The sequence below is a fragment of the Zonotrichia leucophrys genome, chromosome 3, assembly GCF_028769735.1.
Source record: "Zonotrichia leucophrys gambelii isolate GWCS_2022_RI chromosome 3, RI_Zleu_2.0, whole genome shotgun sequence".
NCBI classification, from domain to species: domain Eukaryota; kingdom Metazoa; phylum Chordata; class Aves; order Passeriformes; family Passerellidae; genus Zonotrichia; species Zonotrichia leucophrys.
In genome coordinates this window covers 47,160,459-47,172,962 of record NC_088172.1, presented here as the reverse complement: position 1 = coordinate 47,172,962, position 12,504 = coordinate 47,160,459, and the positions used below count along the sequence as shown (strand labels likewise).

General features: G+C 41.8%; 1 protein-coding gene across 3 annotated transcripts in view; it reads left to right on the top strand.

Annotated features, from left to right (window-relative positions):
• ARHGAP18 (Rho GTPase activating protein 18) overlaps nucleotides 1-12,504 on the top strand; it is a 94,221-nt gene that overhangs the window by 29,242 nt on the left and 52,475 nt on the right. The window contains exon 1 of one of the 3 annotated variants that reach the window (XM_064708046.1): nucleotides 6,866-6,894. The exons of the other annotated variants lie outside the window; for them this stretch is intronic. Coding sequence (XP_064564116.1) covers nucleotides 6,890-6,894 — 5 coding nt within the window. The 5' untranslated portion in view covers nucleotides 6,866-6,889. Of the gene's footprint in view, nucleotides 1-6,865; nucleotides 6,895-12,504 lie in introns of those variants that run through there. 3 annotated transcript variants of the gene reach the window in all.

The window sequence follows — 12,504 nt, the reverse complement described above, 5'->3', positions numbered from 1 at the left end:
TTCAAGTTTAATAACAGCTCTCTTTTCCGTATTTCCTTAATTCACTTACTTTGAAGTTTTAACCTGTTAGATTCAGCAATGCCCTATTGGCTGTCATGCTACTTGCATTTTGGTGTCATCTCCTTTTCTCCATGGTATCCATGCGCAAAATTTTAAATAATTTCTGTCTTTCTATGGGTTTCTATTATATGGGCAAGTGAAACCAAGAGCAAATCAGATAGGTTCCAGTCCAAAACTGTTTCAGTGACTGAGTGTAAGCATGTCACTCTTGTACATGAAACATGCAAACCTGTAAGCATAGGTTTGCAATGCCATTTAGGTTCCTCTGACATTTTACCCCGTCTGCTATGGCAGAAGGCACCACAGGTCCTGTGTCATATTTGCCAGCCTCATGGAGGTGTTTTAGATAACATTCTCTTCATATGGCTGCGTGGGCTTACCCTCAGGGATCAAAAGCCATCCAGAATCTCTACAGAACTACTTCTGTGTTGAAGAGTGAGTGAATGTGTGTGTGCATGCAAACATACGTATATAGGAATGTTTTTTGAATGTGATTATAAAGCTGAGACCACGCCTGGAGCATTCAGTGCATGAAGAATAGATTTATAAAAGTGAATCCATGCGGTGTGCATGCTGAAGTAACTGAACTGCACCAACACACCAGTGCATGAGGCAAATAAACTTCTGCTGCATGGCATTTTCAAGAGCCGAGCCTAAATTGCAAACCAAGTAATAGACAAATGATTCTGAAGGTGTTGGCCACTGGAGGTAGAGTTGCTTTCCTCTCCATGCCTCTCTCCTGATTGGGATGCTGCTGTTCTGTGATGTCTCCTGTGCTGCACCAGCCTGTCATGTGAGAGCCTCCCTGTATCTGTTTCCAGTGAGTCACCCTGCTTGCTCACCAGCATGAGCGCTTCTGCTGCCGCTTCAGTGCACTGCGTTAACTTACACTGGAGGACCGGTTTCAGTTTGGGAGCTTTGCAAGCCAGTGCCTGTTTGACTTCCTATGCTTCCAAAGAGCTTGAAAATCTTCATATTGCTGATAATTTAAGAAAGAGTCCAATGTTTCACAGAGCCTAGGACATGGCTGCTCCTCCTCAGAGGCTCTGCAGTTCTGTGCCCTCTCCCTATGCCTTTTTTAAATCTTGCCTTTGGTTTGCTGGTACTCACTTGCAAAATGAGAGCAACGAGTTGAGTTTCCCTGAGATGGAACTAAACCCTGGGCCAGTTCTGGAAAAGAGTGTTGTAAGAGAGAAGATTGCTGCCGCCTCATGTCTCCTCTCTTGACTGGCACCTGCTATTCAGGGCCTGCAGCCCTTGAATTTCACTATCCTGCTTTTGTTTCTGAATCCGCCTGATTCTGGGAGACACCAGCTGAAGCTTGGGTCTGTATAGCAGTGAAACCAGGCAGGCTCAGTTGGGTTTTGTTGTAGTGAAGTGCCTCTTTTTGTGGGTTACTATATAAGTCTGCATAAACAGAAGTATTAATTTTACATATCTTTGTAAATATGAGCTTTACAGACTTAGTAGTGGTAGCATGCATTCAACTTTGGGGACAAGCAAGGGACATAAAATATTTGATGTTTTCTACAGACAGCTGTGGTCTAAATACCTCACTTGCTGTTTGATCTCTTAGTGAGGAACTCAAATTACAGATGTCCTTTGAGCATGGAGAAATAACAGACTTCTGCTGTGAATTGCCCACAAGATAGGCTTTTTTGAACATTGACCATAATAGACATTACAGATCAACCATGCAAGTGGAGTTTATTCTTTCCTTACTGGAATAATCTGCCCGATTCTTTGTTCAAACGTTTGCTCAGTTTAATCTGAAGTCTTAATAGTTGGTATCCTAAGCCCACAAGAAATCTAGTAGTAAGCACAAAATCATGCTTTTTTCCAAGGTCATTTTCCGTCTCCTTTATTTCAGAGAAAAGTTTTCATTCCTTTCCCCTTCTTTTTCTACCAGTGACTCACTCTTGGAATTGAAAACCAGTGAAATCCAGTATAAAGGAGTAAAATACTGTGAGGGATACATATAATGCTCAGTGTACAAGCAGCAAACTCACAAGCTGATTACTCACAACCGCCTTAAAGTTGGTGGAGCATTTTGCAATTTCATTTGCAATCTACTTGTACAGAAGGGATTCCAGGTCCCTGCCCCTCTCACCACAGCAATTGTTTTTCCTAACCCCTGTAACCTTTTGTGATGCTAGTATCTGGATGGCCCTGACAGTACGTTCCATATGTTGCTTTTCTTCTATAAAAGCAGAAGGAACTATCTGCAGAGCAAAGATCTGTCTAACTACAGCTGATTTTACTAAACCATTGCAGTCATTTTATCTGCTACAGGTTTTGCATGAACACAGTCTTCATCTGAATGCATTAGAAAAATCTTTCCTGCCTTGGGTTCATCAGCCAATCATTGTCCAGTGCTTACCAGCATCTTCAGGTAGAGCGGACAGGCAACAAGGCACAAAGCTGCTTTATTTAGAATTGCTTTTGTATCTTTTGTAGTTCTTGCAAGTATAAGTATGGACTGTATGGCAGACCCTTAATGCGTTGCTTGGTTACTGATGTATTAATCCCAGTAACTGGATCTGCTGACCACAAGATGTGGTATGCCAGCATTTCCTGCTTCCTTGATTCTGGATTCCTGCTTCATGGAGTTCTCCATCTTCCAGTTTGCTCCTTATTTCTGCTTTGAATTTATCTTGTTCTTCCCTTTGGTTCTTGCTATGTCTTGCTGTCCTAGTGCCTGTTACCTGTGGTCAGCTTTCCACTCAATTTTATCTTGGTGTGTGGAGCAAACAGTTCTCTTTGAGCCTTTGTTTCTTCTGGCTGAAGGTCTTTTTTGTGACACTTATCTTCATCATTTTAGCACCCATCTTTACATTTGCCCTCCTACATTGCTTCTCCTTCACTCCCCAGCAGGAATTACATGCAGTAGTACTTCAGTGTCAGTCTCGTGAGTGTCACCAATACAGGTAAAATCACTTCTTTACTGCAGATTACCACTTTAGCCAGTTGTGTATACTGCAGTCATGTCATCCTGTTTTTCTAAGAATCTTGGTGAATTCAATTTGCGTGTCATTTTTGAGCCCTAGATCTGCTGAAGCTCTTTCAGTGCAGTCCTCGTTGTGCAGACATGGTCACTGTGTCTTGCACTGAGACATCCATTCAGCAGCTGTCAGGGTGATAAAACGTTATTTCAACAAGCCCAGTTCTGCAGGTGACTTAGATTATTTTATGTTGGGGGTGTAGATTTGATTTAATGTCCTTCACTATCAGGGCAAACAATCTATTGAGTTCTATTTTGTGTTAGACAGACCCTTAAATAGATACAAACAAGAGTAACTCTGCTCAATCAATAGAGCGACATACCATAAAAGAAGGAATCAGGGCCTGTATACAGCCTTTCTTTTTTATTTATATTATCTCATACAGAGTATGAGATGTCATGGTTTTCTAACTATTAGGAATGGAAAACTTAAAGGCTTTTTGTATATTTTTATTATGTGCTTTCTCTTTTTTTGCTTGAGTGTGTGCAAATCTCGATGATACGGAGTATAATGCAATATAGTACTAGATCTGCTGTAATAAACATGCAGACTTTATGCAAAACTGGAATGGAACTGGTCAGCAAAGTGCCTGAAGAGCTGTGTAAATCTGAACTCCAGTGTTCTAAGAGTGACATAGTAGAATAGTTAATTGTTCTCTAAATTCTTTCTCTTTGATGAGCAGAATTGTTAAATTTGTTTTTGAATAAGACTGATGGTATTTTGAGTCTGCTGATACTGGCACTAGATAAACAATGTTATAAACTATTATTATTGCCAATATTTTACTCTTGTTTTGTAACTGGCACTAGTGAAGCAGGAGCTGAAAGCTGTAAGGCTTTAAAAGGTTACTCCTACATGTTTGGGTAACATTTGTAGTGCCAGTACCCATCTCTGTTGTGGGTGCTTTTTTCATTGGAATTACTAAAAGTGCACCTTAGGTTTTTTGGTCTCTGAAAGGCTCCAGCTGAAGGGAGGCTGTAATTACAGTAAGTGAGTGATACAGCAAGGTCCCCGCTGGGAGTGGTGTTGCAGATTTGGCTATGCATGACTCACTGACTGTCATTCCAGACTCCTCAGTAAATCTGCTTTGCCAGGGGAAGAAAAATACCCTGCTCATAAGCTTTGAGTACTTGCAGTGTGCCCAACAGGCTATTTTGTGAGGGCTGCTGGTTTTGCAGTGAACCTGCCTCAGCCTTAGAGTCGTGGTTTCAAAATAATGATATTCAGGCAGAGAATGTAAATACTTAGAGCCAAATAAATAGGCAAAAAAAAAAAAGGAGAGATGTTGTTTTTTGGTATTTGGATGTGTAAAAAATAGACAGCTCTGATTAATTCCTTAAGTACAATTTTAACCATCATTTTTCATGAGCAGCTTATGGGATGGGCACCTCTGCACTCCCAAAAAAGTTGAAGCTATGAACTTATTCCTTGGTTATTGCTTTGGGGTAGCTGTCTTATATTACAGCAGAATAAAAGCATGCACAGATAGAGTATGTACCTGCTCCTATTTTCACATGAGGGTAGGCTACTCAATATTCTCTCTTGTTCTGTGACTGTTCCCTGCCCTACCTGATACAGCATCCCAATCCTGTTATACTAGAAGTCATTTTTTTGATGATTTCAGATATTTATCTGTCATCTTTCTACAACAGCCTTCTTTCCTAGGGAGGCTTCTTAGGCCAAAAGATGACAATAAAAATGTGTTAAAAATGTTTCCTCCATAGGGCCCCCAGTATGCTTGCGGAACTTAAAACCACTTGGGGTGAAGTATTTGCAGTGAATTTGAGTAGGTGCAAATCTGAATGTTTTTAGCATACTTAGAATAGTGGTTGAAGGTACAGCATACTTGAGAAAGCAACAAAATAAGAGTAGCATTGTCTTCAACAAATAAATTAACAAATAAATACCTTGACATGCACACTCACTGCCCAACTGCAGCAGAACAGTGAGCACTTTTGCTTGGTTTAGCACCAGTAAGAGTTTCAATTTATTACTCCTCCAACTCCTTTTTCTTCCAGTCCAGCAGTCCCTAAACCACCCTGACAGGTTTTACTCTGGCTTTGGGAAGTCAGATATTTGGAATTCATATCCCTAATTGAAAAAAAGGAATACAATGAGGATGAAGTGTGAGGATTGCTTGGTCAATGTTTAGCAGTATGTGTTTAGTAAGGTACATTGCCCAATTTTTAATGTTTTTACACAGTTGATGGTTTTTAGCATATTTTTATGTAGTTGTTAGAACTACATAATGTTGGGACTCAAGGGTGCTGATGAAGTATCATCTCTGTCAGAAATTCTTTGCCTTTAATATAGTACAACAGCAAGGTCCAGGAGTATACTGTATCTAGAGGTAACAGGGAGCTTTGCTCTGGAGTGCAAGGTTAAGGTGCAAGGTTAAATTTTTAGCTGCACAAATAAAGCAAAAAGTTCTTGTAGGCTTTAGGTAGCCCAAGAATTCAAGTAATAATTGTGGTTATAGCTGTAGTTGAGAGTCTGTGATTCCAAATACAGAGCAAGAGGCTTGGAACAAGAAGCTTTGGCTACTGAACAGAGAGGAAGCTCTGCCACTGCTGTCACACGCACAGAGCTGTGTTTCAGTGGCCAGTCACAGCAGGACACCAGAGCTATGGTTACCACTGGCCAGTGGAAGATGCTTTCTGTCTCTGCAGTTGCTAAGAGGGTGAGAGGTCCTACAGATCTGTAGTGTAGCTTCTGAAGCCTCTCAGCCTGCTTGTCCTTGCCACAGCCAGATAAGGGAATGCTGATAATGGTGTTATCATTATGGGAGTGGTCACCAGCATCATTATAACTCCATCCCGAGGGTGGGTTTTAATGTCCTGCTAAACTCATGTGAGTGGCTTGCCTGTGTTATCTTCTCCTGAGAAGCCTGCATTTCAGGTAGACTTGAGGAGGGTCTTCATTCCGTTGAAAAGAGATAATATTTGATGAAACTATTTTTTTTTTCTCTCCTAAGGCTTGTTCTGAACCAGCACAAGTTTTGATGGGCAGTGATGGTCGGTGCAGGTCATGGTCATAGTAGGCTGAGATAAATGGGTGCTGAAAAGAGTGGGAAACACCACTGAAAGTAGAGTTTCTTTCCATCTCACACCTTCCTAAATTTTTATTACCCTCACTGGCATTTCTGAGTTGGCTGAAGTAGGTTGGGCTGGATTAACAAAAAGTTCAACTAAAAGCAATATTTTTTGCAAGTGTTTTTAGATAGATTAGTTCTTTAATCTAACTCAGCAAGTTACTGCATCAGTGATGGTGTTGGCACAAGGGGAGTGAAGGAAACTCCCAGGAAAGGAGGGTTTGCCAGAATTCTCTGGCAGTAGCCTACATCTGTGCCAGCTTCATGTGCTCTCTGTGGGGCTGTGATTTGACAAGTTAACTCATTTTTATGAGTCCTGGTAGTGGCTATGGCCACATCCTGTGAGATGCTTGTCTGAAATAATTTAGCTCCATTGGTTCAGTTTTGTTGAGAAAATACTTGATGTCTTAACTTTGTACTGGCAGGTTTTTAGTCAGTTCAGGTACAACTTGTCCTTAAACAACCACTCTAAAGCTGGTGCCAGCTTCATCTCCAGCTCATTTAGTCCTGGCTCAGGCTGTTCAGCGTTCAGTTGTGCACGGCCTTTGCCTGCAAAAGGCAGGCTGTGATGTGAGAACAGAGCCTTGGAGTCCAGGTGCATTGCACTGGAGGGAGCACCTGCCCTCCTCCTGCAGAGCTGCTGATAACCTGCCTTTCCCTCGCTGCCTGCACGTGTCACGCGCAGCCTGCCTTACCGAAAAAAACAAAAGCCCAGCCTGGATTCGCACAGACTCTAATGAGGTAAATAAAAATGCAGATTCTAAATTAGGGTTGGTCATCCACTGATAAGCTCTTAAAAGCTTGCTGATCTGTGCTTTGTTTAAACACACCTTTCTTTGCTCTGAACTTTGCACTAGAGAGATTGCTTTGGTTTCTTAGTGCCCAAGGTAGTGCATGAAAACTGTATTGGGAATGTCTCATTCCCAGGATAATCAGAATAGCTTGCATGATTATCTATAGGAAACACAACCTAACTTTCAACTTCAGCAATATTTTCTGGTTTAAGAGTAAAATAGACTAAGATATTAAATATCCAGGACATTTTACAAATACAAATAATTGATAATACTATGTACTAATGAAAATATCCAGGCATCTGTCCAGTGCCTGCCTTCCCTTTTCTGAAAAGGGTATTTACACAGTGATTGTTCTCCTTTGAAGTGAAAGCTAAGCAAGGGACTGTATTTGTTTAAAATCCTTACTGTGGATGGATTTACATCTTCCTTACAAGAACAAACTAACACAGAGTCTTTTTCTTTCTCCTAGTAAGTAGGAGCTGCTTATGAAAGTTTATGGGGAACGATGAGCTTCATGCTGTGAAAGCTGGTATTTGGCACTTTGGACTTGAAATTAGAAAACAGCTTATGAAGATGTATGGTATTAAAATTCATGTGATTTGTCACAGTGTTTAGGTTTTTTTGGTCTTGCTTGAGTTTTTGAAGCGATCATTTCAGAAAGGTTTGTCATCCTCTATTAGGGAATATAAGGAAAACATTAACGTACATATTTTTGCTCATGTCTGTTTGCAGAACTATTTGATATGGATCTCAGTAAACGCAGACCTCAATATGCTTGTTAAAAATTCTTTTTATTTCAAATATATGTGTCAACTTAATCTCTGGCATTCAAATAAGGCATATATTGAGTTTTGGTTGTATGATTTTGCAGAAGTTAGCAGGTGAGAGTTGGCTAGGGTGAAAAAATGCATCTGGAGCCAGACTGTTGGTCAGCACAGAGCTGTGCCAGTGAGAAGTGGGGCAATGGGCAGGATGGAACAAGATTAAGTGGGGTGACAAAGCACTCAACACAAGCAACCTTAAATGTCAGTTTTTTCAAACCTTTCAAACTGAGTACTGTAGTCTCAGCTTGTGTGTAAAAGTTTGTAGGAGCCTGCAACCAGGTTTTTAGCCACAGCAGTGCTCCTTGCTTATGAGTGCTGGGTTTCCTCCTGGAAGACAGGTTACTGGGCTGTGCTGAGTGGTGGCACATCTGCCCTGCACTGTGCTCAGACTGTAGCCCAGCACCAGCATCACCCCATCGGACAGCTGTGTAGCTGAATGAATTCATATGAATTTGAGCCTAGGCTGAGAAACCTTCCCTTCGTCCTACCTGGGTCTTCAGCCTTCTGATTTCATTTTTTCCCCCTGTGTGTGGGAGGGTGTGGACACAGGTGCACAGCCTCTGATTCTGGACAAGGTTGGTGTCTTTTGTGTTGTGCTCTGTTATGTTAGTCTCCTGAGGTTTTTTGAGCCCCTATTTCTTTCTCACCCTCCAAGTTGTCACATAAATATAAAAATGCATAAAGTATAAAAAAATATAAAAAGCATAAAAATGTAATTCAGTTTTTATCCAGAGGAGCTTCAATATTTAATAAGTATTTCTTCAGGTAGATTATCTTGCATGAATCACTAGGAAGAGATACTGTTCTTATTAAATAGAAGAATCAAGGTTACATCTGCTGTCCTGGTTTCAGCAGGGAGAGAGTTAATTTTCCTTTTAGTGGCTGGCACGGTGCTGTGTTTTAGAATCAGTACAAGAATAATGTCAATAACACACTGATGTTTTAGTTGTTGCTCAGTAGTGCTTACTGTAAGTCAAGGGCCTTTCAGTTTCCTGTGCTCTGCCAGCGAGCAGGTGAGTAAGAAGCTGGGAGAGGGCAAGGCCAGGACAGCTGACCTGAGCTGGACAAAGGGATATTACACAGTACAGAGTGTCATGTTCAGTAAATAAAGTGGGAGGGGCTGATCACTGCTTAGGCATGGGCTGGGCATTGGTCAGTGGAGGGTGATCAGCTATATTGTGCAGCACTTGTGTTTTCCATTGTGTTTTTACTCCATTATACCACTGTTGACATGAGAAAGTATTCTCTGTTTCTATTTCAGTTGACATTACTTTACTTTTGGAGGACTCTGGAATTGCTAAACATGTTTCATACTTATCCTTCTTCTTTTTTTTTTTGTGCATTACTTATTTTTAAATTGAAAGACACATTCATGCCAGTATAGTCTTTGCATCCTTATGGAATGATTTTCTGTCTGGTGTTGAGAACTTTTAGTCGCTTGCTTGTGATTTAAATTATAGCAAGATTCCTCTGAGGACTGATGAAATTGATCTGTGTCAAAATATTAGTATGAAGTTAGATTTTTTTACTTAAGGTGGAAGTAAACATATGGGTAAACATATCCCAAAAGCATAAGATACTTTTGCAAGTAGAATGAATACTTCGCCCAGTAACTAGTAAGGGAACTGTAGTATTTTAAAGCTTTGATTTTTATTGTTAACTATTACTTTGGTTGTGAGCCTTGTTGTTAGCTTGCCAGAGATGAACCTTTGTCCCATTTCAAGTTGCTGCTCTCACAAGAAACCATTGCTAGTACTTTAAACAAGGAAATGACTTAAAATAAGTCCCAACACGCCATGTCATCTTCACGAAAAAGACTTTAATTTAGTGATATGTGAGCTGCCCTGTGGCTGACCTCACTAGCTCTGGAGGTGTAGAGCATGAGTTTCCCAGGTCTTTTTCCTGATCCCTTAGTACGATGTATCCATCACTGGTAGCAGTCTGCCTGGGTCAAAGAATAGCTTGGCAGTTTTACCTCAGGCAGTCCACCATCACCAAAAGCTTTTCTAGCTTTGCGAGTCCATGTGTCATCCAGTTGGCTTCCAGCTGGCTGCCATCAGAGAAGAATGTGAGAGTGGGACTACACTGAGTTGTCATGGGATGTTCAGCTGTTCCACGCTGCTAACAGGAGATTCATATCTATTTAGTTCTTAGGGAGGAAGCTTGTGACCCTAAGAGCAGAGGAGGATATTGCTTTGTGTTTTTCCATTACGGAGGATCCCTCATGCCACGGGTTTTGCTTTCTCAGAGCATCTGCTTTGCATGTTTGTCACCAACCCGCTGCTGCTGTGCAGGTGGGAGTTTGCCTGCTTATCTGCCTGAGTGAGCTCTTCATAACACTGAGGAAATTGTTAAAGAGATATGAGAAACGTTGTTAAAGTGAAGGAGATATGAGGACCATGTCTTGCATGTTCCTTCAGCCAGGTACACCAGGCCTGGCCTCTGCTGGCCTCTGATTTTCTGGCTTGATAGTTTGGAAGAAGGGCAAGGTGCCTGGCATATCCAGTTACGCCAAGCTAGTGGACAGATGTGACCCTGTATACTGTGGTTCCTTTAAGGAATGCCTTGCAATAGGATGCATTAGGATACTAATTACCTCTGGGATTAAATGGGATAGAGGAAAAACTAATTACAAGGTCCAGCCCAAGTCGTTTGTACAGTTCTGGGAACTCAAGTCTTCTACTATGTCAAGATTATTGAGCAATGTTTTTTGGGAAGTAAACTACTTGAAAGATGACTGTGTTACTTTGCATGTCTGCTGGGGGAAGAAAACCTAGCCATTGGCTGGAGGCACAGTGCTGAGGTGATGCTGGTGCTGTTTCCATGGATGTAGACCCATCACTGTCTCTGAATAAAGAATTGTTCTCTGCTGTGGCCTCAGAGAGTTAACTCTTTTGCTGGGCTGGTGGTGGCATGATTCAGTTGTGCGTCTAGTTGGCTCTGCTCAGTGTTACCACGTGATCCTTTGTGAGTCCTGGCAGCAATTTCCCATTTAATCTCCTAGTAAAGAGACACCTTTGCCCTTCCCCGGGATTGGAGTGGATGTGCAGCAGGCTGGCTGCCTTACTGCTTGTGCTGACTTGGAGGAGCCTGCCGGTAAGGATGGGGAGATCCCAGGGTCTGGCGTGTGGTTGGCTGGGGTGTGGATTTAGGCTGCTCAGAGAAGTGTTGGCCTTATGTGAGGTGAGATGGCCTGGAGGTGTCGTGCTTGGGGGCACCCCTGGGGCACTCTGAGGTTGCACAGGAGTGAAGCTTGTGTGACAAAGGGGAGCTGGAACTAAAGCACTGCTTTGGCACTCTTGATGAAGAGGCATTACTTCACTACTTCATTACTTCATTACATCATTGTTTAAAACAGTATTGTATGTACTGGTAGTAAAGGTCATATTTATTCTGAGAGGGCATTGTACAAATAATTCTGATTTGCTTCCCAGTGAGGTGCCATGAGACAACATAAAAGGGAAAATTTAGTCAGTTGCCTAGAGGGCATAGTCGATGAAAATATCCCAAAGTTCTTCACTGGACCTTCCTGACCTTCAAAGATGGAGAAGATTAGAGCATGTCTGGTGCAAGCACTCAACAAGGGTGGCAGAAGCTGTAAAGTACACACACAAGTTTTGCATTTAGGGAACTGAGAATTGAGAAAATAGTATAATTTAGGTATAGGGGGGTTTGTCCTTCTTTGAAAGTCTCCTTTTCATCTTTATGTTAAAATGTGTTGTAAATTTCCTGTTAGAGTTTCTACATCAATTGCTATTGCTCTGTTGACTTTCATTGTAGGTTTTAAACTATTTTCATGATGACAAGTGTGTGATTCCATTTCTGTGTCAGTCTGTCAGCACTTCTATAGTTCTTTACAAATGACTTTGTCCAGGTGCTTTATTTTGGCAAAGGAATTATTCTTTATCCTCCAAGACAGAATTGGCTACTTATATGATCAAATATTTCTTGTATCCACATAAAATTTTAAGGCTGCAAGTGTGCATTTTCAGTGCAGGCAGTATTAAAAAGGAGTTTACTTTAATACCTCTGGTAGGAAGGGACTCAACTGTGTCACCCTGTCTGAGCTTAGAGGATGTATTTGTCCCTGAGCTGTGGCCCGGAGATGTTCAGTCCCCTCATCACCTCCCTTTGCTGTTGCTATGGTCCGATTCCCTAATTTTTAGGGTGTATGGGTGCTCACTTCAGTGCTGGAAAGCCAGCAGGGTGCTGCCCAGGGCTGAGGACAGGACAGAGTGGTCAGGCAGTGCAGCTGGGAAGCAGGGAGTGAAGGACTCATGGGCCACCCTGCAGCTCCTGCTCTGGTTGGCCTCACACCTGGTTCCCTTCGCTGCCTGGAAATGTCTCTGCTCTGTGCACCAGGGTCAGGCCCATCCAGGCTGCCTTCCCTTCCTCCACCCACCCACTCCCTGCCCTTTCCCCAGATTGCAGGCTTAGGTCACTGTCATAATACGCTATTTTCAATTTAATTGAAATAGAGTTTTCATATATGACTTAATATTGCAGGCAGCAAATGTTTTTTTATTTCCCTGTGTATGTATTGTATCGTATAAGAGCATATGGTATTTATTTGTAGATGTGTCTCATAATGGGAAGTACAGCTGTCTTGCATGAGGAGCTTGGTCCTGTAACTAAAAATCATGAATGGCAATATTCATGAGTGCTTTAACATTGCCCTTGTTTTTCTGTACACAGTGGCAAAAGAAAATATGAATTCATATTTATAGAAG